Source organism: Cricetulus griseus, chromosome 9 (assembly GCF_003668045.3).
Source record: "Cricetulus griseus strain 17A/GY chromosome 9, alternate assembly CriGri-PICRH-1.0, whole genome shotgun sequence".
NCBI classification, from domain to species: Eukaryota; Metazoa; Chordata; class Mammalia; order Rodentia; family Cricetidae; genus Cricetulus; species Cricetulus griseus.
The window spans coordinates 5,956,062-5,980,709 of record NC_048602.1 but is presented as its reverse complement, the minus strand read 5'-3'; the positions used below and the strand labels follow the sequence as shown (position 1 = coordinate 5,980,709).

Here is a 24,648-nt window from a genome sequence, read left to right as displayed (position 1 = left end):
AGTTCACTTACAACTTTGTGTAGGTAAGAGAAGGCCTGTCACTGAGTGCTGAGGGGCTCTAGAATCCTTTTGTTTCTGTGAGACAGTATCTTCTCCTTTCTTCCCCAACAACAACAAAAGCATGGTCTTTCGTATGCCCCAGGCTAGCCTGGAACTTGGAAGTTTCCTGCTCCAGCCTCCTAAACGCTGAGCGGTACAGCCAGTGCCTTTCCTATGCTAGGCGAGCACTGTGACACCTGAGCGGCATCTCCAGCCCTTGGGGTTTGACACAAGATCTTTCTGTGCAGCCAGGCTGACCACACCCTCTCTGTCCTGTGACTGCCCCTGGAGTGTTACGATTGCAGGCCTGTGCTGCTCTGCCTGGTTTGAGACAGGTCTTTGTTGTTGTTATCTTGGATTTTACTGTTGTTTCTGTGTTGTCTTGGAATTGGCTATGTAGACAAAGCTGGCCTCAAACTCACAGTGCTTCTACCTCCAGGATTAAAATATGCACCACTCTACCCAGCTTGTTTTGTTTGTATGGGGACAAAATTGAATCAAATGTGAAGACAGGGATAGAGCTCAGCAGTGGAGTACTTGCTTAGCATTTAGATGGCCCTTAGTTTGATTCAGGGTAAACACACACACACACACACACACACACACACACACACACACCATACACATATACACACACACCCATACATACACACATAAATACACACCACACACATATACACACACTACACACACCACACACACACTCACACATACACACACCACACATACACACCACACACATACACACACCACATGCACACACCACACATACACACCACACACATACACACACCACATGCATACACACACATACACATACACACACACACACCACATACACACCACACACACACACACACACCACCCACCCATACACACCACACACATACACATACCACACACACCACACAATACACATACCACACACACCACACACACCACACACACTCACACATACACACCACACACACATACACACACCACACACATACACACACACATACACACCACATACACACACCACACAGACACACCACACACATACACACACCACATACATACACACACCATATAAAATTTAAAACAAGTCACATCCTTTTATATTGCTCTGACAACAGGTCACATCTTTTGTTTTTTGTAAGGTATTAAATTTTATTTCAAAACACATACATGTAACATCTCTTAGGTTCAGCAGCAAGTGGAACCTGGAGTGCAAATGAGTCATAGCTTAGCTCCAGGTTTTTAGTGCAATCTCAGCTCCGAGCTTAAACCCAGGACCTCAAAAGCCAGGTGTGACCGACAGTGCACACTTGTAATGTTCACACTTGGCAGGTGGGGGCAGGAGGATCAGGAGTTCAAGGACATCTTCGGCTCCACAGAATTCGAGACCAGCCTGGAATACATGAAACCCTGTCTCAAAAATAAAATAGCATACAGAGCTGAGGATGCAGATCACTGAAGAGCCTTCCTTGGCACGTGCAAAGCCAAACCTCAGCACCTCAACTCTGACCTGGGGCTGCAGATATGACTCGGTGGTTAGGAGGGCTGGCAGCTCTTGCAGAGGACCTGGTGTTCAGTCCCAGCACCCACATTGCCACTACAGCGGTCTGCAGCTCTAGTTACAGATATCCACGCCCTCTTCTGGCCTCTGAGGTTACTGCATACACGTGTATGCATGCAAAGCACTACCACATAACTGACAAGTAAATACAGCAAGCAGAGCCAGGGGGAGCAGGGAATTGGGATAGCGGTGTCATTGTTCTGTGGCGCACGGGATGATCAAAGAAGGAGAGTCACTCGGGAATGTAATTTAGGCTCTCTGGCAGCAGGCAGGTCCAGCCTCTGATGGAGTGAACCTCCAATCGTCATTCAGAAGCATGTCATTGGTTGTTACACCAAGGTCGTTTTTTTTTTTTTTTTTTTTTTTGTATAAACCGAGTTCCTCTTACCATAGTCTCCTTGTTCTATTCTGTATGTTCTCTGAAAGAAATCATCATCGCCCTTATTGTGTACTGTTTGTCCTCACTGTGTATGCTTGCAGTACCCAGTAATTCAAGATGCTCCAAGTGTGAGCACCGATGGAAAACTCCCTCAGAACAACATCAACAAAAAAGCTCTTATAAATCATGGAAAACAACCATGGTTGTCTACTATGATGTCTCCAGGTCCAAGCACCTCTAACGGTTACATTCTACTGTTACCAGGCACAGTGAGAAACGACTATTTCATTCTAACGTTTACCACAGATTCAGTGGCTCCGCTAGATTCCCACTGCATTGCATAGCCCCACTGTCCAGAATGATCTGAGGCAGACGGAGGCTCTAAGAGGGAACATGGGTGACGTATTTGGGGGTGTCCTATCAGGGAGCGCCCACTGTCCCAGGGCTGAGAAAATGAGGTGGACACGTGAAGGAGGGGGTCACTTCCTTTCCTTTCTTTCACGTCAGGAGATGGTGACCTTCAGGGATGTGGCAGTAGACTTCTCCCGAGAAGAATGGGCGTGTCTGAGCCCTTCTCAAAGGCATCTGTACAGCCATGTGATGCAGGAGAACTACAAGCTCTTGGTGTCTCTGGGTAAGTGTGCCAGACAGTTTCACTGTCCACTTGACACAATCTGAAGTCATTTGAGGGGAGTGAACTCAATTAAGAAGCCTCCAGAAGATCAGGCTGTGAGTCATATTCTTAATTAGTGATAAGTGGGGGAGGGTCCATCCCATGGTGGAGGGTGCCACCCCTGGGCTGGTGGTCCTGGGTTCTGTAAGAAAGGAGGCTGAGCAAGCAAGCGATGAGGAACAGCTAGTAAGCAGCTCCCCTCCATGGCCCCTGCATCAGCTCCTGCCTCCAGGTCCCCGCCCTGCTTGAGTTCCTGTCCTGACTTCCTTTGATAATGGTCTATGATGTGGAAGTATAAGCAGAATAAACCTTTTTTTTTTCTCCATTTTAGTCAGTGTTGTATTGCTGTGAAGAGACACTGTGTCCATGTCATCTCTTATAAGGAAAGCATTTAATTGGGGATTGCAGGCAGTTTCAGAGGTTTGGTCCATTGACATCATGGCAGGAGGCATGGTGGCATGCAGGCAGACATGGTCCTGGAGAAGTAGCTGAGGATTCAATGTCTAGATCCACAAGCAACAGGAAGGAAGAGAGACACTTGGCCTGAATTGAGCTTTTGAAACCCCAAATCCCACTCAAGTGACACGTTTCCTTCAACAAGGCCACACCTTCTTCAACAAGGCCTCACTTTGCTGTGTAATAATCCTTCTGTATACTGTGAAGGTGTGTTGCTTTCATTGTTAATAAAAAGCTGATTGGTCAATAGCTAGGCAGGATTTTTGGGGGGCAGAGAGAATGTTGGGAAGAAGGACAGTGGAGTCTGAGGAATCTCAAACCAGACCTGGAAGAAACAACATGGAAAGTACATAGATGAACTAAACAAGCCTCCGGCAGCACACACAGATGAATAGAAATGGGTTGATTTAAGTTGTAAGAGCTGGCTGGAGATAGTTACTAATAAGTCTCAGTGTGGTTATTGGGGAACCAGCCGGCAGGAAAGAAAAGTCTGCCTCCATCACCTCCTAATGCGTCTCAAGTAGTGCCACTCCCAGGTGACCAAGCATTCAAATATGAGCCCATGGGGGCCATTCTCTTTCAAACCACCATACTTCCCAAATTCTTTTGGTCATGGTGTTTCATCACAGCAATAGTAACCCCAATTAAGACAGTAAGGATATCTTTCCCTTGAAAAACGGGACTTCTATTCATAAAGGACTTTGATAGGTGTCATTGTGAATATTTTAGTAACATCTGCAAGCAAAGCTTGGGTGAGTATCTGCCATAATGCAAAACACATGGAGTTAGCAGTAGATAGTCCTGTCATTGACCTGTGTTAGAAGTTTCATATTCTCTGTATTTCTAGGTTTTTTTTTTTAATAGGAGAATTTTAAAAAAAATTTTTTTAAAGATTTTATTTATTATGTATACAACATTCTGCTTCCATGTATATCTGCACACCAGAAGAGGGCACCAGATCTCATAACAGATGGTTGTGAGCCACCATGTGATTGCTGGGAATTGAACTCAGGACCTCTGGAAGAGCAGTCAGTGCTCTTAACCTCTGAGCCATCTCTCCAGCCCAATAGGAGAATTTTTTAGATGTTTGTATACTGTGTGTTGGCACAGGCTTATGGAGGTCAGAAGATAACTTGTGGGAGTCAGTTCTCTCCACCACAAGTATCTTCGTGATCAAATTCAGGTCATTGTGCTTCTTCAGCAATGCCCTTACTTGTAGACCGTCTCACCAGCCCTACCTTTTTTGAGATGGAATCTGTCACTGAACCTGGATGCTGGCTGTCCAGTGAGCTCCAGGCATCTGCTTGTCTCTCATAGGTATGATTACAGATGTGTGCCAACACGCTTTTTACATGGGTACTTGACTGAGCCATTTCCTCAGCCCCAGGTATTCTTTTATTATTAACATTGTTTCACACAATATATTTTGATCACATTTTCCCTTCCCCAACTCCTCCCAGATCCTTTCCTCTGCCATACCCATTCAATTTATACTTTCTCTATTTCAAAAGAAAGAAACCACACCTTTAATCCCAGCACTCGGGAGGCAGACGCAGGTGGATCTCTGTGAGTTTGAGGCCAGCCTGGTCTCCAGAGCAAGTTCCAGGACAGGCTCCAAAACAATACAGAGAAACCCCGTCTCGAAAAACCAAAAAAAAAAAAAAAAAAAAAAAAAAAGTGATAAAAGGAAAAAAAAAAGAAAGTCACAAAAGTGAACATCAAAACAAATAGGCAAAATACCAATAAAATAAAAAAAGGGGGTGGGAGCTAGAACAAACAAAAGGAAACAAAACTGCTATTACATTTATTTTGTGTTAGCCAACTCTTCCTAGGCCCGGGAGCTGCCCTGCAGTGTGGCTGGTCCCAAATATGAGTTGTGCTGCCCTCAGCATAACCAAGTCATCTCTTTTCGCATTTCAGGCCTTTGCTTTTCTAAACCAAGTGTGATATTCTTGTTGGAACAAGGAAAAGAGCCATGGACGGTGAAGACAGAGCTGACAGACAGTTTGTCCACAGGTGAGTAGGGAGGAAATATAAGCAGAGACTTTTGAAGGTGACAGACAGCTCAACCTGACTCAAAAAAGTGTCTCTTCATCCGGGCGTTGGTGGCGCACGCCTTTAGTCCCAGCACTCGGGAGGCAGAGGCAGGCTGATCTCTGTGAGTTCGAGACCAGCCTGGTCTACAAGAGCCAGTGCCAGGACAGCCTCCAAAGCCACAGAGAAACCCTGTCTCGAAAAACAAACAAACAAAAAAGGGTCTCTTGGTTCTTTTCTGTGGTGTGTTCCCAAATGTTTGGGGCCTAAAAGAAACCAGTGTATTCTCCCCCACTGGCCAACCTTCCTCTTTCCTCATGCTTTGCCCTCTGCTTCCCAGTGACTCATTTCATCTTTTCCCTCACGCCTGCTGCTTCTCACTTTCATAATTCCTAGCTAGTATTTGGAATAGTGTTTTTCTGATTTGATGAACTCTGGGGCCATGCTGAGGATAAATGAAGCACCAGGTTCAAATACTGATTCTTACATGGAGTGAAATTCTAGGAAAGTTGTTTAATCTCTCTTTGCTTTCTTTCTTTCTTTCTTTCTTTCTTTCTTTCTTTCTTTCTTTCTTTCATTCCACTAATCATGTGGGGTTTATTAAAGGGGGAGAGAGAGAGAGAGAAAGAAGTAGAGAAGAGGGGCAGAGAAGGGAGAGCAGAGGGGGTGAAGGGAGAGAGAGAGAGAGAGAGAGAGAGAGAGAGAGAGGAGTGGACAAAGGGAGAGAGTGAGGAGAGCGAAGTGAAGGAGGAGAGCCTCTTTTGTTATTTCTAAAATAATGCTTTTGAAGTACCTTGAGCTTTCAGTGAGAGCTCAGGAGCTGTTGATATCAGATAATTATTTGTCAATGAATGTCCTTCAGTGAAGCAATTCTGAGAATACAGACTATGCCAGTGTCTATACTTACAATCAAGTCCAGTCACAAACAGTTCCTTCTCACCCTGTGACTCATCTTACTGGTTTTTGTAAGGGTCTAATCACTCCTCACATATCACAATTTTCAGTGTGTTGTACACTTCAGAACTGTGGAAGTTAGTGGTCTTTTGGATTTTATTTGATACTTCACTTTACAAATGTACTTTCATGATCATATTTTCTTGATACATAGCAAGACACTTTTTCTTATTGCTTTTAGACTGGGAGTCTATGTGTGTGACAGAAAAACTCATCCCAAAGCAGGAACCTTATGATGAAGAGTCATCCAGAAATATACTAGAAGAACTTAGAAGTATTGGCTTTGAGTGTCCCAGTTTGGTGGAAGAATGGAGCTATGAACATCATTTTGAGAGGCAATCTGAGAATCTAAAAGCATATTTCAAGGAAGAAACCATTGCCTTTGAAACTCTGACTGATAACAGATCCTGGGGAAGTTTCTATCCGAACACATTGCTTCATACACAACAGACAGCCCCCAAAGAGGAGAATGCGTATAAACAAGGCACACGCAAGAACAGCTTGAGGAGGAGCTTGAGGACTGCCAAGCCCAAGAGGATCTACAGAGAGAAGAAACTTTTGAAATGCAACGATTGTGAGAAGGTCTTTAGACAGAGCTCCTCCCTTACCCTTCATCAAAGAATTCATACCGGAGAAAAACCCTACGAGTGCATAGAATGTGGGAAAGCCTTCAGCCAGAGGTCAAACCTTGTTCAGCATCACAGGGTTCACACGGGAGAGAAACCTTATGAGTGTAAAGAGTGTCGGAAGGCTTTCAGTCAGAATGCACACCTAGCTCAGCACCTGCGCATCCACACTGGAGAAAAACCTTATGAGTGTGAGGTGTGCAGGAAAGCCTTCAGCCAGTTTGCCTACCTTGCTCAGCATCAGAGAATTCATACCGGCGAGAAGCCCTACGAATGCGTAGAATGCGGAAAAGCCTTTAGCAATAGGTCATCCATTGCTCAACACCAGAGAGTTCACACAGGAGAGAAACCTTACGAGTGCCGGGTCTGTGGAAAAGCATTTAGCCTTCGTGCGTACCTGACTGTGCATCAGAGAATACATACGGGCGAGAGGCCCTATGCGTGCAAGGAGTGCGGGAAGGCCTTCAGCCAAAATTCACACCTTGCTCAACACCAGAGAATTCACACAGGAGAAAAACCTTATAAATGCCAGGAATGTAAGAAGGCCTTCAGCCAGATTGCCTACCTGGCTCAGCATCAAAGAGTTCACACTGGGGAGAAACCTTATGAATGTATTAAGTGTGGGAAGGCTTTTAGCAATGACTCCTCCCTTACCCAACACTGGAGAGTTCATACCGGAGAAAAACCGTACAAATGTAATGTTTGTGAGAAGGCTTTCAGTTACTGTGGATCCCTTGCCCAACATCAGAGAATTCATACAGGAGAGAGACCCTACGAGTGTAAAGAGTGCAAGAGAACCTTCAGGCAATACGCACATCTCGCTCATCATCAGAGGACTCACAGTGGGGACTCACTGTAGCCACCCAATCCAGGCAGTCACCAAGTCCTGTAAATCCCATCTCCTAAATATTTCTGGAGCTCATGTTTTCCGTCTTTAGTGCAGATTGCTGCTATACCGTTCTAACCCGCTTTCCAGTATCTGTTATTACTATCTTCAAATCCTTTTCCCATAATGTACCCAAAATGATTTTTATTTTGAGGTGGGATCTTGTGTAATGCAAGCTGGCCTTAGACTCACGGTGTCGCCAAGGCTGACATCAACTCATTATCTTCCTGTCTCTGCCTCTCAAGTGCAAGTGCTGAGTTTACAACTGTGTGCTACCACACCCAGCAGATCTTTTTTTGTTTTTTGTTTTTTTTGTTTTGTTTTTTGAGACAGGGTTTTTCTGTGACTTTGGAGGCTGTCCTGGAACTAGCTCTTGTAGACCAGTCTGGTCTCGAACTCACAGAGATCTGCCTGCCTCTGCCTCCTGAGGGCTGGGATTAAAGGCCACCCAGTGCGCCACCACTGCCCGGCCACCCAGCAGATTTTTTAAAGTATAAGAATCAATGCATCACCATCTCCACCTTAAATTGTCTTTTGCTTGCTATTGTTCTTAGACAACACCCTTTAAAATTGTACATAATACTCTTTATTGTCTGTTCCAAACATACCATCCAGCTTCTTTAGGCACTAGACATCACTTAAGACTATGAGCTCAGATTCTGGGAAATCATAGTTCTACCACTACTATTGCATTGTATGACTTGGAACATTTTAATTTGACTTATCAAAACCTTTAGGTTTTAATCTTAAAATAGGGGTAGTAAAGGCTACTGTACGGTGGAAATGAGGGTATCTGTTGAAAATTAATGCATACTGACATGAGAAACTTGCATGCAGAGTACTTAACATAGGACATCAGCTATAGCAGATACTCAGTAAATAGTAAAGCCTAACATTAGGTGCACACCAGGCACCAGGTACTGTTCAATATAGTGAGCAGAATGACTCATTTGCTTCTCACAGCTGAAACAAGATTTATTGAACCTGTTTGGGAAGCACCTGATCGGAATTGAGAAAAACTAAACTTTTTAGAACATAAATGGGAGTTTTCATCCTCTTTGTGAATAATCATTATAGACCCAGGCAGTAAAACCATAATTGATTATTAGTGTTTTACCAAGTTTCTAAGGAGAATGGAGTAGGTTAAACCAACAAGATAAGATTCACTGGGAATAATTCAGCACTTACATTTACATCAGGGAAATAGAATTTATTCTAAAAACATAAAGCAAAAATGGGTAGTTCCCATCAAAAGACACTAAACCTAAATAATTATATGGGTTAATTCAGGTAATTTTGAAAACATGTCAATCATTTTATAGTTTTCAAGATTTTATACAGTGGTTTCCAAAGTGAAATCAAAAGTAAAACCACAGATTTTCATCCATTATGTAACTATTGAGTAACTACTCTTTAAACACCCTGAAGCTCATGGCAGGAGTAATATGTTAAATTCTAGAATGAGAAAGAGTTAATAACACTTAGATATAAAGGCAATACATTTTACGCCCAGCATGGTGTCACACACCTTATTCCCAGCACTTGGGAGGCAGAGGCAGGCAGATCTCTGAGTTTAAGTCCAGTCAAGACTACTACATAGACAATGCCTGTCTCAAAAATACATTTTAAGGCTGGGTGGTGGTGGTGCATGCCTTCAATCCCAGCACTCTGGAGGCAGAGGCAGGCACGTCTCTCTGAGTTTGAGGCCAGTCTGGTCTACAAAGCTACATAGAGAAACTCTGTCTCGAAAAACAAAAACAAAACAGAAAAAACTACATTTTAAATCCCAGAAAACTGAAAAATTACAAGATGATAAGTTAAGGACCATAAGCTATAACATAGTCCTAGGAAACTCATTGGAGTTGGTGGTTCTTCCTAATTAATATGCTATAGCAAGCTTTCTTGTTGGACTGTCTTTGGATTGCCAGCCCCCAAATAATGCATGGAGAATTCTTTGTTTTCTTTTTCTGTTTCTTTTTTTAGATTTTATTTATTTATTTATTATGTATAGTGTTTTGTCTGCATGTGTCCTGCAGGCCAGAAGAGGGCACCAGACTACATTACAGATGGTTATGAGCCACCATGTGGGAATTGAACTCAGGACCTCTGGAAGAACCAGTAGTGCTCTTAACCCCTGAGCCATCTCTCCAGCCCGACATGGAGAATTCTTATTAATTATGAAAGCTTGGCCTTTAGCTCAAGCTTGTCCTCAACTAGCTCTTACAACTCAAATTAACTAGCTTCTGTTACTCTATGGTTTTCTCCGTGGCTTTTACGTTTTCCTCAGTATGGCACATCAGACTTGCTCTGAGTCTGCTGGTGAAATCCAAGTGCCTAGATACCTCTAACTCTCTCTCCCCACAAATCCTATCTATCCTCTCCTGCCTAGCCATTGGCCATTCAGCTCTTTATTAAAACAATCAGAAGGCACCTTGGCAAAGACTCATCTTCATATGGAAGGTTGGTTCAGGATGGTAGCAAAAGGTAGATCTGGGGGTTTGGAAAAATTGATTCTGTATGTTACAAATAGTGAGGGGTGTATAAAATGAAACCATAATAAAATGAGGTCTTTCAAGATCATGTTGGCAGCTAGGCACAGTGGTGAATGCCTTCCAGGAGGCAGACACAGGCAGACCTCTAGGAGTTGGAGGTCAGCTTGCTCTACATAGTGAGTTCCAGGCCAGCCAAGGCTACATAGTGAAACCAGTATTTAGAAAGAAAGAAAGAAACTAACTGCAAAGATGTGGAGCCATGTGGATATTCATTGTTGTTGTCTGCAGCATGAGTTGGCAGTATCTTCTAAAGTTGAGTATGTGAATTGTCTTGAATACAGTAATTCTGCACTGAACCCTCTACAGAAACCCAAGTCTTCATGTTTCCTGAGATGTACATGAAGGCCCACTGCAGTGCTATTTATGGAGATGCAGAAATTAGCCTTTAAAAACAGGCTTACCAAAAAAAAAAAAAAAAAAGCCAGGTAGCGGTGGCGAAGGCCTTTAATCCCAGCACTCGGGAGGCAGAGGCAGTCAGATCTCTGAGAGTTCGAGACCAGCTTGGTCTACAAGAGCTAGTTCCAGGACAGCCTCCAAAGCCACAGGGAAACCCTGTCTCGAAAAACCAAAATAAATAAATAAATAAAATAAAAACAGGCTTAAATTAGAATGGAAATTATACTAGCCAATGGGAGATACTCCCACCAACCTTGTTAAATTCCCAAACTGTAATATTAATAATACTGAATTAGTATTTTGTATGACACAGAACCACAAGGCTTGAAAACACACAAGTGATGCTATATATACTTTCTGTAATAGGTACTGTATAGGAAGAATATGAAGGCATTAATGGAAATAATCACAAGATCCATAATATTGGTGATCTCTGGGGAGACGACAAATTGGATTTAGAAAGGAGAATGCAAAGAGAAGCTATTTAAAAACTAAGCAAAATGCCGTGGGATATTTGTACACTGTATTAACATACACTGCTGTGGCTGGTTTAATAAAGAGCCGAATAGCCACGAGCTAGGCAAGAGGTATAGGCAGGACTCCTTGGCAGAGATATAGGAAGTAGCAGATGAATCTAGCCACACATCAGATGTCAACAAAAACATGGAGAGAGACAGACATACAGAATGAAAGACAAAGACAGGCAAAGCATAGATTAAACAATATGGGTTAATTTAAGTTATAAGAGCCAGTTGGTGGCTCAGGTTAGGAGCATTGCCTGCTCTTCCAGAGGTCCTGAGTTCAATTCCCAGCAACCACATGGTGCCTCACAGCCATCTGTAATGAGATCTGGTGCCCCCTTCTGGCCTGCAGGGATACATGCAGGCAGAACACTGTATTCATAATAAATATATAAATCTTAAAAAAAAAGAGCTAGTTGAGACTTGCCTAATCTAAAGGCCAAGCTTTCATAATTAGGGATAAGTCTCCAGGTCATTTTTTTTGTGGGCTGATGGTCCAAAGATAGCCTCACAAGAAAGCTTGCTAAGTTTGGTGATCAACGTGAGGTGCCGCAAATATAGCCAATTCAAGCTGCCTGTAAGTATCTGGGTTAGTGCTTATTCCCCATCTGTCTATGTAAACTGTTTCATAATAAAGGATAAAAGATACGTCAGGGGTGTTTGCCTTTGCTTTTATTAGTGTCTTCCTTACTCCGGGTATGCCACTGCTGTCCTCACATTCACCATTTCCTTCAGAAAAGAAGCCCATATCACCTGCAAGAGGCAACCACTGTGGCCAGCTGAAACTAGCCTGTAAATGTGGTAGATGACATGAGAAACACAGCCCTGAGTTCAAGTTCTGGCACTGCCCAACACCCACCCCTTACTCCTCACTGCCCCACTCCGACCAGCAACGCCGCCCCCCCAAAAAAAAAACCCCACTCTTTCATATTTGAGTGTTTTCAGGTTGGTTCCGTTCTGTAATCCCAGCACTTCAGAGGCTAAAGCAGAAGGAAGACCACAAGTTTAAGAGTAGTCTGGGCTACCTACCCCGTAAGCCAGGGCTACATAGACAGACCCTGTCGTCTGCTTCAAAGGAAAAGAAGGAGAAGGATGTGGTGCTCACGACTCTGTTCTCTGCCTTCCTTTGGGATAACATATAACCAAAACATGGGGCCTGAACAACAATGGAGGAAAGAAGTAACTTAGGGACAGTCTTAGAAACGAAAACTGCAGCATTTCTGGCAAGCTCGCCAGATTTGCACTCCGGGACTTACATCGCACTTGAGTGGTTTCTCCTGATGGTCTCCAGTCTTTGTCACTCATGAACTTGATCTACCTTGATATTATTTATGAAGGGGCAAAACTCTTTTGGATGAACTCCACTGTGTTGTGGAATATTCCTTTACGCTGTGTGAAGGATACCTCACTGTGATTGGTTTAGTAAAAAGCTAAATGACCAATAGGAAGGCAGTATTTTGGGGGCAGAGAGAATGCTGGGAAGAAGAGAGGAGAAGCCAGGCAGATGCAAAACGAGTCAGACACACAAAATGAGATAGAGGTAAACGCATAGAATAATAAAATATGGGTTAATTTAAGTTATAAGAGCTAGTTAGGAACAAGCTTAAGCTACCAGCCAAGCTTTCATAATCAATAAGAAGTCTCTGTGAGGTAATTTGGGAGCTGGCAGGTAGAACAGAAAAATCCACTTACACCATTGATGTTCCCTTATGACTAAGCAATAATAGTAATGGAAGTTATAGTTTTTTTTAAAGATTTTATTTATTATATAGACAGTCTTGTGCCTGCTTGCCAGCAGAGGGCACTAGATCTCATTCAAGGTGGTTGTGAGCCACCATGTGGTTGCTGGGAATTGAACTCAGAACCTCTGGAAAAACAGTCAGTGCTCTTAACCGCTGAGCCATCTCTCCAGCCCTCAGGTTATAGGTTTTTATACTTCCTTTGCATGTGGTAACTTCTTGGCTTCACTGTTCAGTCCTACAGCTGTATAATTCACCTATGAGATGATATATCCAATTGTGGGTGTCTTTAATGCTGTTATGCCCATATTGTGGATCCCCCCCCCAATCAACAAGGAGACTGAATCCCATATGTAAAGCAAAGAGACTTTATTCAAGTTAAAACGTGGACTCTCCATGTGTCCACTGCATTGGCACGATCATAAAATCTCGAGCTCAGTTGGGGTGGAGTTTTCAGAATAGCAGAGGTTGGGGTGGGGGATTTCTAAGGTTCAGGACCCCTGATTGGCTGACAATTTTCTAGGGGTGTCTTGGTGAAAGAGGATGGGCATGTGCTGGGCCAAGGGACATCGGTTACAGTGGTGGAACTGTTAGATATTTCCTTTAGAACGTTAGGTACTTTCCCTGTGGACACTGATTGGTCCGTTCCTAGGTGGTGCCTGGGTGGTCCCAGTTTGTGGTCTTTTCCTGGAATCAGGTATTTCTTTAGGGTAAACTGAAAGCTCAGGCCTGCTTGAGCCTTGGCATGGTGGCCGTGTAACGAAGCGGCACGTGCTTACCAAATTGCTCTGGACCCTGCAAATTCAGTCAGTCTTTTCCTTGGGCTTCAGTTGGGTGGTTTTCACTGGATCTCAGGCAGTGTGACGTTTAACGATTGTGCCAGCCTCAAAGAGACCGGGATTGCAGATACAGAGAAGTCTACCTGCAATCCTAGCACTTTGGAAGTGGAAGAAGCAGGAAGATCAAAAGTTCAAGGCAAGCCTGAGTTACATCATACCCAGTCTAAAATGAACAAACCCCAAAACATTAAACAGAACAACAACAACAACAAAAAAAAACCAAAAAAAAAAAAACCAAAAATATGTGACCAATCCCACCTCCTGGCTATTGGAGACTAAAAAAAGAAAAGCTTTAGGGAGAAAGGAGCATTGGATTCCTACAGTGTCAGAGTAGCTGTGTTGGGGGCTGGAGAGATGACTCAGCCGCAGTGACTGCTCTTCCAGAGGCCCTGAGTTCAATTCCTGGCAACCACATGGTGGCTCACAACCACCTTGAATGAGATCTGGTGCCCTCTGCTGGCGTGCAGGCAGAAGACTATATATATAATAAATAAGATTTTTTTTTTTAAAGAGTGTGTAGAGTATCAGGGGCACCTCCTCTCTTGCCCTAAAATAACCAAATCCCCTGGCCTAACAAAGGATTTGTAGTAAGGCAGTGACTGGGTAAGGCATCCCATGGGGAGTCAACAAAATCTGTCCCATCACCTCCCCTCGTTGAGGCAGGGCCAAGGCCTTCCCTACTGTGTCTAGGCTGATCGAGGTATGTCTTCACAGGAAATGGGCTTTTTGTAAAAAGCCAGTTCGTGTGTAGTACAGCTGTCACCATAACAGTGTGAGGGGGGCCTTTGAAGGGTTCCATGGCAGGTGAGGGACAACAGGTCATCAGGTAGAACTTACGTGGGAAGGAAGTTGTACTGGGGAAGAGAAAGGAGTGGGGGAAGGGAGAGAGAGGGGAGAAAGAGGAGAAAACGAGACACACAGAGAGAGTGAAGGGACTAGACTCTCACCTAGCCCCGCGCTTTAGCAGCCATGACAGGCTACAGAAAAGACCCAGCAAGACAAAGGACCCTGACTCAGCACATGTGCTTAGATGCCTGCTTCCTGACTTTGCAGGAGCTGCCCTAGTCACTAGGAGGTCAGATACTGTCCACGTGGCAAGGAATCAATCAGAAGTTAGCTGAAGGTCTCTGGGCGTGCTTTGTGCAGAGCATAGCAACTGCCCTGGGAAGGCCTATAGGCCATAGCAACCAGTTGACCAATCAACACAGGACAGGTCGCACCAATCCTGAGACTGTTGCGTACCCCTAGATACTCCCCTTGCACACCCCAATTAATTCCCTGCTTCTCAGTTTTTCCAGGCCCTTCTCATTCCACCCACCATGATGAATGGGCGAAGGGCAGGAGTTAACACAGTTAACTTGTTAATAATAAAAGACTCATTGCTTTTGCGTCAGACTGAGTCTCTTGGTGATTTGGGGGTTCAGAATTTGGGCACAAGAAAAGAGACAGAGAGAAAGATCTGTCTGCCTTCTCAGAGAAATGGTGGAGAAAGAGAGAGACAGAAGGTAGAGCTGTCTCTTAAAGGGACCTTTTGCACCTGCATACAGAGACAGGGTACTTGCTTGCCATGTGCAGAGGGGTGAGCTCTGTGTCAGGTCCCCAAGGGGTGGGATCAGGTTTGCCTGGGTGATAGCATTCCTCCCTTCTTTTTTTATTAAAAAGGTGAGGATTTAGGCATGTCAGGTCAGGGAAATGAGAGTGTTGAGTGAAGGGACCGGCTCCCCATTTCGGCAGCCATAACAGCTTGTCTGACCTTGTCTTAGTCACTAAGGTCAGATGCCTGCCCCTGTCGGCAGCCATAACAGCTGAACACATGCTTGTTTGATCTTGTCCTAGTCACTAGAAAGTCAGATCCCTGCCTTGTGGCAAGGAACCAATCAGAAGTTAGCTGGTGGTGCTATGCTTTACGGCACTGGATGTGCTTTAGGACAAGTGCACAGCAATGATGTGCGGAGCATAGCAACCACCCTGGGAGGGCCTATGGGCCATAACAACCAGTTGACCAATCAACACAGGGCAAAACCTCCAAGCCTGGAGGCACACCAATCCTGAGCCTGTGTGTACCCCTAGACACTCCCCTTACATTGCCCTACAAGATCTCTATGCAGCCCCTAGGAGCTGTCTTTGCTAGCCATCCGCCATGGCAGGTGGGTGAAAGACCCGAGCTAACATGGGGTTAGCTCGTTAAAAAACAATAAAGCCTCATGCAGTTTGCATGAAGCTCTCGAATCTGCCTGGTGATTGGGGTGACCGAGGTCGTGGCCTGGGACCCCGGATACCTGAGTTTTTCTGGGGGTCTAACAGAGTTCTCAAGACTACTTCCTGCTGACCTGGGGGGCATCAACCATCTTTGGGAGACCTGAGAAAGCTGAGGTGCTGGCCATGTCCTGGGATAGCTGGTTGTTTCCCTGCTGTCTAGGTTCTATGGAACCCTCTGGTGCCTCTTGAACCTGGCAAGATGTTGGTAGAGCAGAGAACAAGGTTCAGTTTAAGGGAATTTTTTTTCTTAGGTCCTGGTAATTGAGGGTGAGGGAAAGATGGAGAGGCTTAGGCTGCTTAGGACCTGGTAATGGGGGGAAGGATGATTCTGACTTGTTCAAGGTGGATCCAAGTTGACTCCCTGGAATTTACAAGAATTCTTTGAGTCTGGACTAGGCTGTGGGCTCAGCACAGGGTGGGACCACATGGGTTGGAACCACACCCTGGGGTCTCTCAGGCCACACTATTGTCCCAAGGGAAGTCATGGGCCCCCACCCACCCTCAGCTGTGGCAAGCTCTGGATACACAGAGGGGGAGGGGAGAGCACTAATTGCTGCATGCCTATTCCAGACTCACTGCCCACCCTCAGCTAGCACAGGGAGAAAGAACAGAGAGAGGGCTGGGAGTGAAGATAAGATAAAGGTTAAAAGTAGGTATCTCCTACCATTTACCTGTCTGCTGGAAGAAGTTAGAAAGTTCCCGTAAGATTTTGGGATCTAAAGGGCTGTTAGGTGGCCAATTTTGAGTCGTTACCTAGGGGATACTTGGGCTTTTTTTTTTTTTTTTCTCAAAGACATCCGAGAGGAGACTCGGGGCTTGTGTTGTTGGGAGGCTCGTTTCTCATGGCTGAGGCAGGGTCTAAGAGAATGACTTATGGTGGGCAAATGCAAGTTATCAGGTTTCTCTCATAAGACTCCAAAAGCTCATAGTCTTAAAGTTAATCAATAAAGTTCTGATAAGCTATTAGTAGTGAAAGGTTCAGGCTTTTGATGCTGATCGGCTCTACCTCTTTAAGAGACAGACCCCGCCCCCTGACAATACTCAAAGGTATTTGCAAGAAAACGTGCTAAGTCATCGCCCTGTCACAAATGATGACTCTGGACATTCATGGAACCTCAGTGTGCATGCGCAGTCTTCCCTTTAAAAGCTCCAACCTCTCTCTCTCTCTCTCTCTCTCTCTCTCTCTCTCTCTCTCTCTCCCCTCTGTCTCCCACCTACGCGCTCTCCCTGCCTCTCTATGGCGACCGGCCATGGCGGTCAGCCATTACCCTGTTCCTCTTCTCTCTTAGTCTCCCTACTCTGCCGGGCCCGTATAATAAACTACTTAATATGTTTTATCTTACATCTTTCTTTTCCTTTTTTTTTAAAATAAAAACATAACAAGTAGTCTTAACATTAATCAATAAAGCCGGGCCTTGGTGGCACACACCTTTAATCCCAGCACTCGGGAGGCAGAGGCAGGTGGATCTCTGTGAGTTCAAGTCCAGCCTGGTCTACAAGATCTAGTTCCAGTACAGGCTCCAAAGCCACAGAGAAACCCTGCCTCGAAAAACAAAAACATTAATCAATAAAGTTCTGATAAACTACTAATCCAACTCTGACAGAGTACAAAACACCATATTATACCACTATATGATCATAACTGCAAGCTCAAAATCTTAAATTCCCTTTGGTTGTTTTCTTATTATAGACTTCAAAGGTGCTTTTCATTGTGTTAAAAATATCTGTCACAGTTTTCCAGATGGAAGGAAGAGAGTGTTAATGCTTTCATCCAAAATCATTTCTGACATGAGTATACTGCTGTTTCTACAACACAAATTTCAGTACAGATTATAAACAGTGGAAATGCTAATATGTCTAAAACTTATGTTTTTACAAACTCAAAGAATTCTTGTAAGTTTCAGAAAGTCGACTTGGATTCACCTAGTACAGGTCATGTGTATTCCTCCCTCAATCACCAGGCCCTGAACAGCCTAAGCCTCTCTGCCTTTCCCTGGCCTGACACCCTCACCCTCAATTACTAGGACCTAAGAAAGAATTTTCCCTTAAACTGAACCTTGTTCTGAAAGACCTCCAGGAGGCTCAGGCCCCCCAGGATCTCAGCCCAGGACCTCGGTCACCCCAATCACCAGGCAGAGTCGAAAGCTTGATGCAAACTGCACGAGGCTTTATTGTAGTAGTTTAACGAGCTAACCCCATGTTAGCTTGGGTCTTTCATCCACCCACCATGGCGGATGGCTAGAAAGATGGCTTGAAGTGACTGCAAAGAGATCTTATAGAGCAGCTTAAGGGGAGCGTCTAGGGGTACGCACAGGCTCAGGATTGGTGTGCCTCCAGGCTTGGAGGGTTTGCCCTGTGTTGATTGGTCAACTGGTTGTTATGGTCCATAGGCCCTCCCAGGGTGGTTGCTATGCTGTGTGTGTCACTGCTGTGCACTTGTCTGTAAAGCACACCCAGAGCCGTAAAGCATAGCACCAGCAGCTAACTTCTGATTGGTTCCTTGCCATGAGAGGCATCTGACCTCCTAGTGACCAAGGCAAGGTCATGGCAAGCACATGTTACTGTCATGGCTTCGAAAGGGGCAGGCATCTGACCTCTTAGTGACCAAGACAAGGTCAGGCAAGTACGTGTTCGGCTGTTATGGCTGCCGAAATGGGGAGCTGGTCCCTTCAGTTCTCTGCTCTACCAACATCATGCCAGGTCTAAGAGGGATTCCATAGAACCTTGACAGCAGTAAAACAAACAGCTACCCAAACATGTGGCTAGCACCCCAGCTTTCTCAGGTTCCCCAAAGGTGGTCAACATCCCCAGGTCAGCAGGAAGCAGTCTTAAGAACTCGACATCCCCATTCCCCTAATCTGCCATGCCCAACTCCTCACCTTTTTAATAAAAAAAGAAAGAAGGAGTGTTATCATCCTGGCAAATGCAAACCTGGCCCCATCCTTTGGGAACCTGGCCCAGTGTGTCACCTCTCTGTGCATATCAAGCATTACCCTGGCTCTACACAGGATCAGGAGGTCCCTTTAAGAGTCCTACTCCTGCTCTCTCTTTCCACTGTTTTTCTGAATCAGCAGACAGGTCTCTGTCCATCCCTGTGTCTCTCTTTCTCTCCCCCTCCCCGTTTTCTTTCTCATTTCCTTCCCTCTCCCAATAAAACTTCCCACTTAAGCACTGTCTGCCTGGAATGTTTGTCCCCCACCATGGGATCCACCCTCACCTCCTGTTGTATATCATAACAAAGGCAGTTTTAATAGGGCTGGTGTTATCAAGTGGTCAACAGGCAGGAGCAGCCATCTTCCCTGCATTGACTCACGGAGCACACAGATTCCTATCCACTGGAAGGCTGCAGAGCACTGACTGACAACCACAAAGTTACTACTAAGTCTGCACACTGGCCATCAGGAGGGGAAAAACTTAAACCACAGTGAAGCTGAGCCAGTCGATTTGAAGTTAAAATGCCTATCCAGGGTAAACAGAAATGGTTAGTGAGGGGAAAACAGTCAAAACTTAGGATCGGTATTGGATGCTAACCTGGGTCACACAGCTGGGTCAGTTAGGGGTACTTAAAAGTGTCAATGTCAGGAAGACGAAAAGATTGTGTGAATTTGCATCTCATCCTGGTTCTGTGTCTGTGGTGGTGGGCAGGCTCATGTTAATTGGTGGCAGGAGCTCTGTGAGTTAGGAATGTGTGGGAATGAATGAGGATTCTGTGAACTGTCGTAACTGACAGGGTGGAATGTGGTCAGTTATGATTGTATTCATGGGTCTGGGCCAAGTGTTCTTTTTCAAAGGCACAGACTTGAAGAGCATTTAGGGCTCAATGATGGAAAACCTGAAAAAGTCACTGATTGGCATTCTTAGTTAACAAAGGCAGATCAGTGGGCAATAGTAATTTGGCTGGGAATGGCACTCAGTTGATAAAATGTTTACCTTGCATGCAGGAACACTGTGTTCAATCCCAGCATGCATAAAACAGTCACTGTGGTGCATGCTTGTGATCCCATCCGCTGCGAGGTGGAGCAGGAGGACCAGAAGTTCAAGGCTAGCCTTGTTCTTGTGAGCTTGTCTCAATAATGATAATTAATGTCAATAGCCTTTTCTTTTTTGTTTACTTTTTTATTAATTTACTTTTTACATTCAAATGTCATTTCCCCTTCCCTTTTTTCCTCCCCCTCCCTCAACTCCCTCACTCCTCCCACCCGCTCCACAGAGAGGGTAAGGCTTCCCCTAGGAAGTCTACTAAATCTGTCCATCATCTAATTGAGGCAGGACAAGGCACCTCTCCACACCCCTGTGTCTAGGCTGGGCAAGGTATCCCTTCATATAGAATGGGTTCCACTAAGTCAGTTTGTGCATTAGAGTTAGATCTTGGACCCACTGCAAGTGGTCTCATATATTGTCCCAGTCACACCATTGTCACCTATATTAAGGGAGTCTAGTTTGGTCTTATGCAGGGTCTCCATTTGCCAGACCCGAGTAATTGATCTCTCACTAGCTCGGGTCAGCTGATTCTGTGGGTTTCCCCTTCATGGTCTTGTCTCCTTTGTTCCCCCCTCACTTTGATATTGCTCCCCCCTCACTTTTATTGTACTCCAGGAGCTTGGCCCATTGGTTAGTTGTGGATTTCTGCATTTGCTTCCTGTCTGTTTCTGGAAGAGGGTTCTAGCTTCTCTGGGGTTGTGGATTGTAGGCTGGGTATCTTTGCTTTATGTGTGGCATCCACTTAAGAGTGAGTACATACTATATTTGTACTTCTGGTTTTGGGTTACCTCATTCAGGATGTATTTTTTTTCTAGTTCTGTCTATTTGCTTGCAAATTTTAGGATGTCATTGTTTCTTACCGCTGAGTAGTACTCCGTTGTGTAAATGTTTCTTTATCCATTCTTCAGTTGAGGGCATCTAGGTTGTTTCCAAGTTCTGGCTATTACAAATAATGTTGCTATGAACATAGTTGAGCAAATGTCCTTGTGGTGTGAATGCGCCTCCTTTGGGTATATGCCCAACAGTGGTATTGCAGAGTCTTGAGGTAGGTTGATTCCTAATTTTCTGAGAAATGCCACTCCCACCAGCAAAGGAAGAGTGATCCCCTTTTTCCACATCCTCTCCAGCATACGCTGTCATTGGTGTTTTTGATCTTGGCCATTCTGATGGGTGTAAGATGGTATCTCAGAGTGGTTTTGATTTGCATTTCCCTGATGACTAAGGATGTTGTCTTTCTTTCTTTCTTTCTTTCTTTCTTTCTTTCTTTCTTTCTTTCTTTCTTTCTTCCTTTTCTGCTGTCCTGGAACTAGCTCTTGTAGACCAGGCTGGTCTTGAACTCACAAAGATCCACCTGCCTCTGCCTCCTGAGTTCTGGGATTAAAGGCATGTGCCACCACCACCTGGCTTGTACCACATTTTTTAATTGAATTATTTGTCAGTTTGATTTCTAGTTTCTTGAGTTCTTTGTATATTTTGGAGATCAGCCCTCTGTCAGATGTGGGGCTGGTGAAACTCTTCTCCCGTTCTGTAAGGAGCTGTTTTTTGTCTTGTTGACTGTGATCTTTGCTTTACAGAAGCTTTTAAGTTTCAGGAGGTCCCATTTATTAACTGTTGCTCTCAGTGTCTGTGCTACTGTTGTTATATTTAGGAAGTAGTAGCCCGTGCCTAAGTGTTCAAATGCATTTGACACTTTCTTTTCTATGAAGTTCAATGGGAATTTATATATATACATATATAATATATATAATATATATATAATATATATATATATATTTTTTTTTTTGCTTTTCCCTTTTTTATTATTAATTCAAGTTAGGGAACAGGCTTGTTTCACATGTAAGTCCCCTCTCCCTCTCCCTCTGCTCACCCCCATCCGTCCTCCCCCACCTCCAACCTACCCCTCACCCCATCCACCCACCACTCCCCAGGCAGGGTAGGGCCCCTCAACAGGGGCTCCACAAAGTCCACCAAATCTTCCTGTGCTGGGCCTAGGCCCCTCCCCATGTGTCCAGAGACAGAGTGCATCCCTTCACGTGGGATGGGCTCTCAAAGTCCCCCCCCCACACACACACCAGGGAAAAACACCAGTCCACCTCCGGAGGCTCCCAGAGTGCAGGGGCCTCCCCATTGGCATCCATGATCAGGGGGCTGGAGCAGTCCAGCACTAGCCTCCCAGAAATCGTCTGGGGTCGATATGCTTTTCCTTTTTCAGGCCAACTGTTTCTGTGGGTTTCTCCAACCTGGTACAGACCCCTTCGTTCTTCATTCCTCCCTCTCTTCAACTAGGTTCCAGATTTTAGCTCAGTGTATTTCTCTGGATGTCTGTCTCTGCTTCAATCAGCCACTGGATGAGGGCTCTAGGATAGCATAGAGAGTAGTCATCAATCTCATTTTAGGGGAAGGGCTTCTAGGCTATCCTCTCCTCCACTGCCCGGACTGTCACATCGTGTCATCCTTGTAGGTCTCTGGAGATCTCCCTAGTTCCAGATCTCTTCTCGGACCTATAGTGGCTCCCTCTAGTATGGTATCTCTCATCCTGCTCTCTTTCCTCTATTCTTTCCCCTTACTCAATATTTCTGCTCCTCCATTTCCTCTCCTCTCCTCTCCTCTTCTTCTTGTGCTCTTATTGTGGCAGCACCCTCTCCCCTACCCTCATGCTCCCAATTAACTTGGGAGTTCATGCCACTTCCCATTCCTGGGGTCCATTTATCCCTTAGAGTCCTTCATGATTCCTAGTTTCTTTGGTGAAAAGGATTATAGGCTGGTGAACCTTTGCTCTATGTCTAAAAATCATATATGATTGAGTACATACCATGTTTGTCTTTTTGTGATTGGGTTACCTCACTCAGGATGGTTTCTTCTAGTTCCATCCATTTGCTTGCGAATTTCAAGATTCCATTGCTTTTTTCTGCTGAGTAGTACTCCATTGCATAAATGTACCACATTTTCTCTTTCCATTCTTCAGTTGGAGAATGGGGCATCTAGGTTGCTTCCAGGTTCTGGCTATTACAAAGAATGCTGCTATGAACATGGTTGAACATATGTCCTTGTATGAACATGCATTATTTGGGTATATACCCAAGAGAGGAATGGCTGGATCTTGAGGTAGACTGATTCTCATTTTTCTGAGCAACCGCCATACTGATTTCCAGAATGGTGTTACAAGTTCGCACTCCCACCAGCAATGCAGGAGTGTTCCTTCTTCCCCGCATCCTCTCCAGCATAGATTGTCATTGGTATTTTTGATTTTAGCCATTCTGACAGGTGTGAGGTGGTATCTCAGAGTTGTTTTGAGTTGCATTTCTCTGATGGCCAAGGATTTTGAGCACTTTCTTAAGTGTCTTTCAGCCATTTCAGATTCCTCTGTTGAAAATTCTCTGTTTAGTCCTGCACCCCACCTTTTAATTTTATTGTTTGGTGTTTTGGTGGCTAGCTTCTTGAGCTCCTTGTATATTTTGGAATTCAGTCCTCTGTCAGATGTGGGGTTGGTGAAGATCTTTTCCCATTTTGTGGGTGGTTGCTTTGTCTTACTGACTGTGTCCATTGCCTTACAGAAGCTTCTCAGTTTCAGGAGGTCCCATTTATTGATTGCAGACCTCAGTGTCTGTGCTCCTGGCATGATGTTCAGGAATCCGTCTCCTGTGCCAATTTGTTCAAGGGTAATTCCCACTTTGTCTTCTAGAAGATCCAGTGTGGCTGAATTTATGGAGAGATCTTTGATCCATTTGCTCTTAAGTTTTATGCATGGTGACAGGTATGGATGTATCTGCAATCTTCTGCATGTCTGAATCCAATTGTGCCAGCACCATTTGTTGAAGATGCTATCTTTTTTCCATTGTATAGATTTAGCACCTTTGTCAAAAATAAGGTGTTCGTAGGTGCGTGGGTTAATATCTGGGTCTTCAATTCGATTCCATTGGTGTATCTGTCTATTCTTGTGCCAATACCAAGCTGTTTTCAGAACTATGGCTCTATAGTAGAGCTTGAAGTCAGGGATGGTGATGCCTCCAGAAGATCTTTTATTGTAAAGAGTTGTTTTGGCTATCCTGGTTTTTTATTTTTCCATATAAAGTTGAGTATTGTTCTTTCAATGTCCGTGAAAAACTGTGTTGGGATTTTGATGGGGATTGCATTGAATCTGTAGATTGCTTTTGGTGGAATTGCCATTTTTACTATGTTAATTCTACCTATCCAAGAGCATGGGAGATCTTTCCATTTTCTGGTATCTTCTTTAATTTCTTTCTTTAAAGTCTCAAAGTTCTTATTGTATAGGCCTTTCACTTTTTTTGGTTAGTGTTATCCCCAGATATTTTATGTTGCTTGTGAATATTGTGAAAGGTGATGTTTCCATGATTTCTTTCTCATTGAGTTTATCATCTGTATACAGTAGGGCTACAGATTTTTTTGAGTTAATTTTGTATCCTGATACCTTGCTGAAAGTGTTTATCAGCTGTAGGAGTTTCCTGGTAGAGTTTTTCGGGTCACTTATGTAGACTATCATGTCATCTGCAAATAGCGAAAGTTTGACTTCGTCCTTTCCAATTTGTATCCCTTTGATCCCCTGTTCTTGTCTTATTGCTCTAGCTAGAACTTCAAGTACAATATTGAAGAGGTATGGAGAGAGTTGACAGCCTTGTCTTGTTCCTGATTTTAGAGGAAACGTTTTGAGTTTCTCTCCATTTAGTTTGATGTTGGCTATTGGTTTGGTGTATATTGCGTTTATCATGTTTAGATATGTTCCTGTTATTCCTGT

The 24,648-nt window shown here is 44.4% G+C and overlaps 1 protein-coding gene across 1 annotated transcript in view; it reads left to right on the top strand.

The window, feature by feature from the left end:
* The window catches only part of LOC103161319 (zinc finger protein 383), a 326,635-nt gene that overhangs the window by 50,892 nt on the left and 251,095 nt on the right, over positions 1-24,648 (top strand). The window contains exon 6 of the mRNA XM_035449241.1: positions 6,642-7,577. Within this exon, the coding sequence (XP_035305132.1) occupies positions 6,642-7,577 (936 nt within the window). The remainder of the gene's footprint in view (positions 1-6,641; positions 7,578-24,648) is intronic.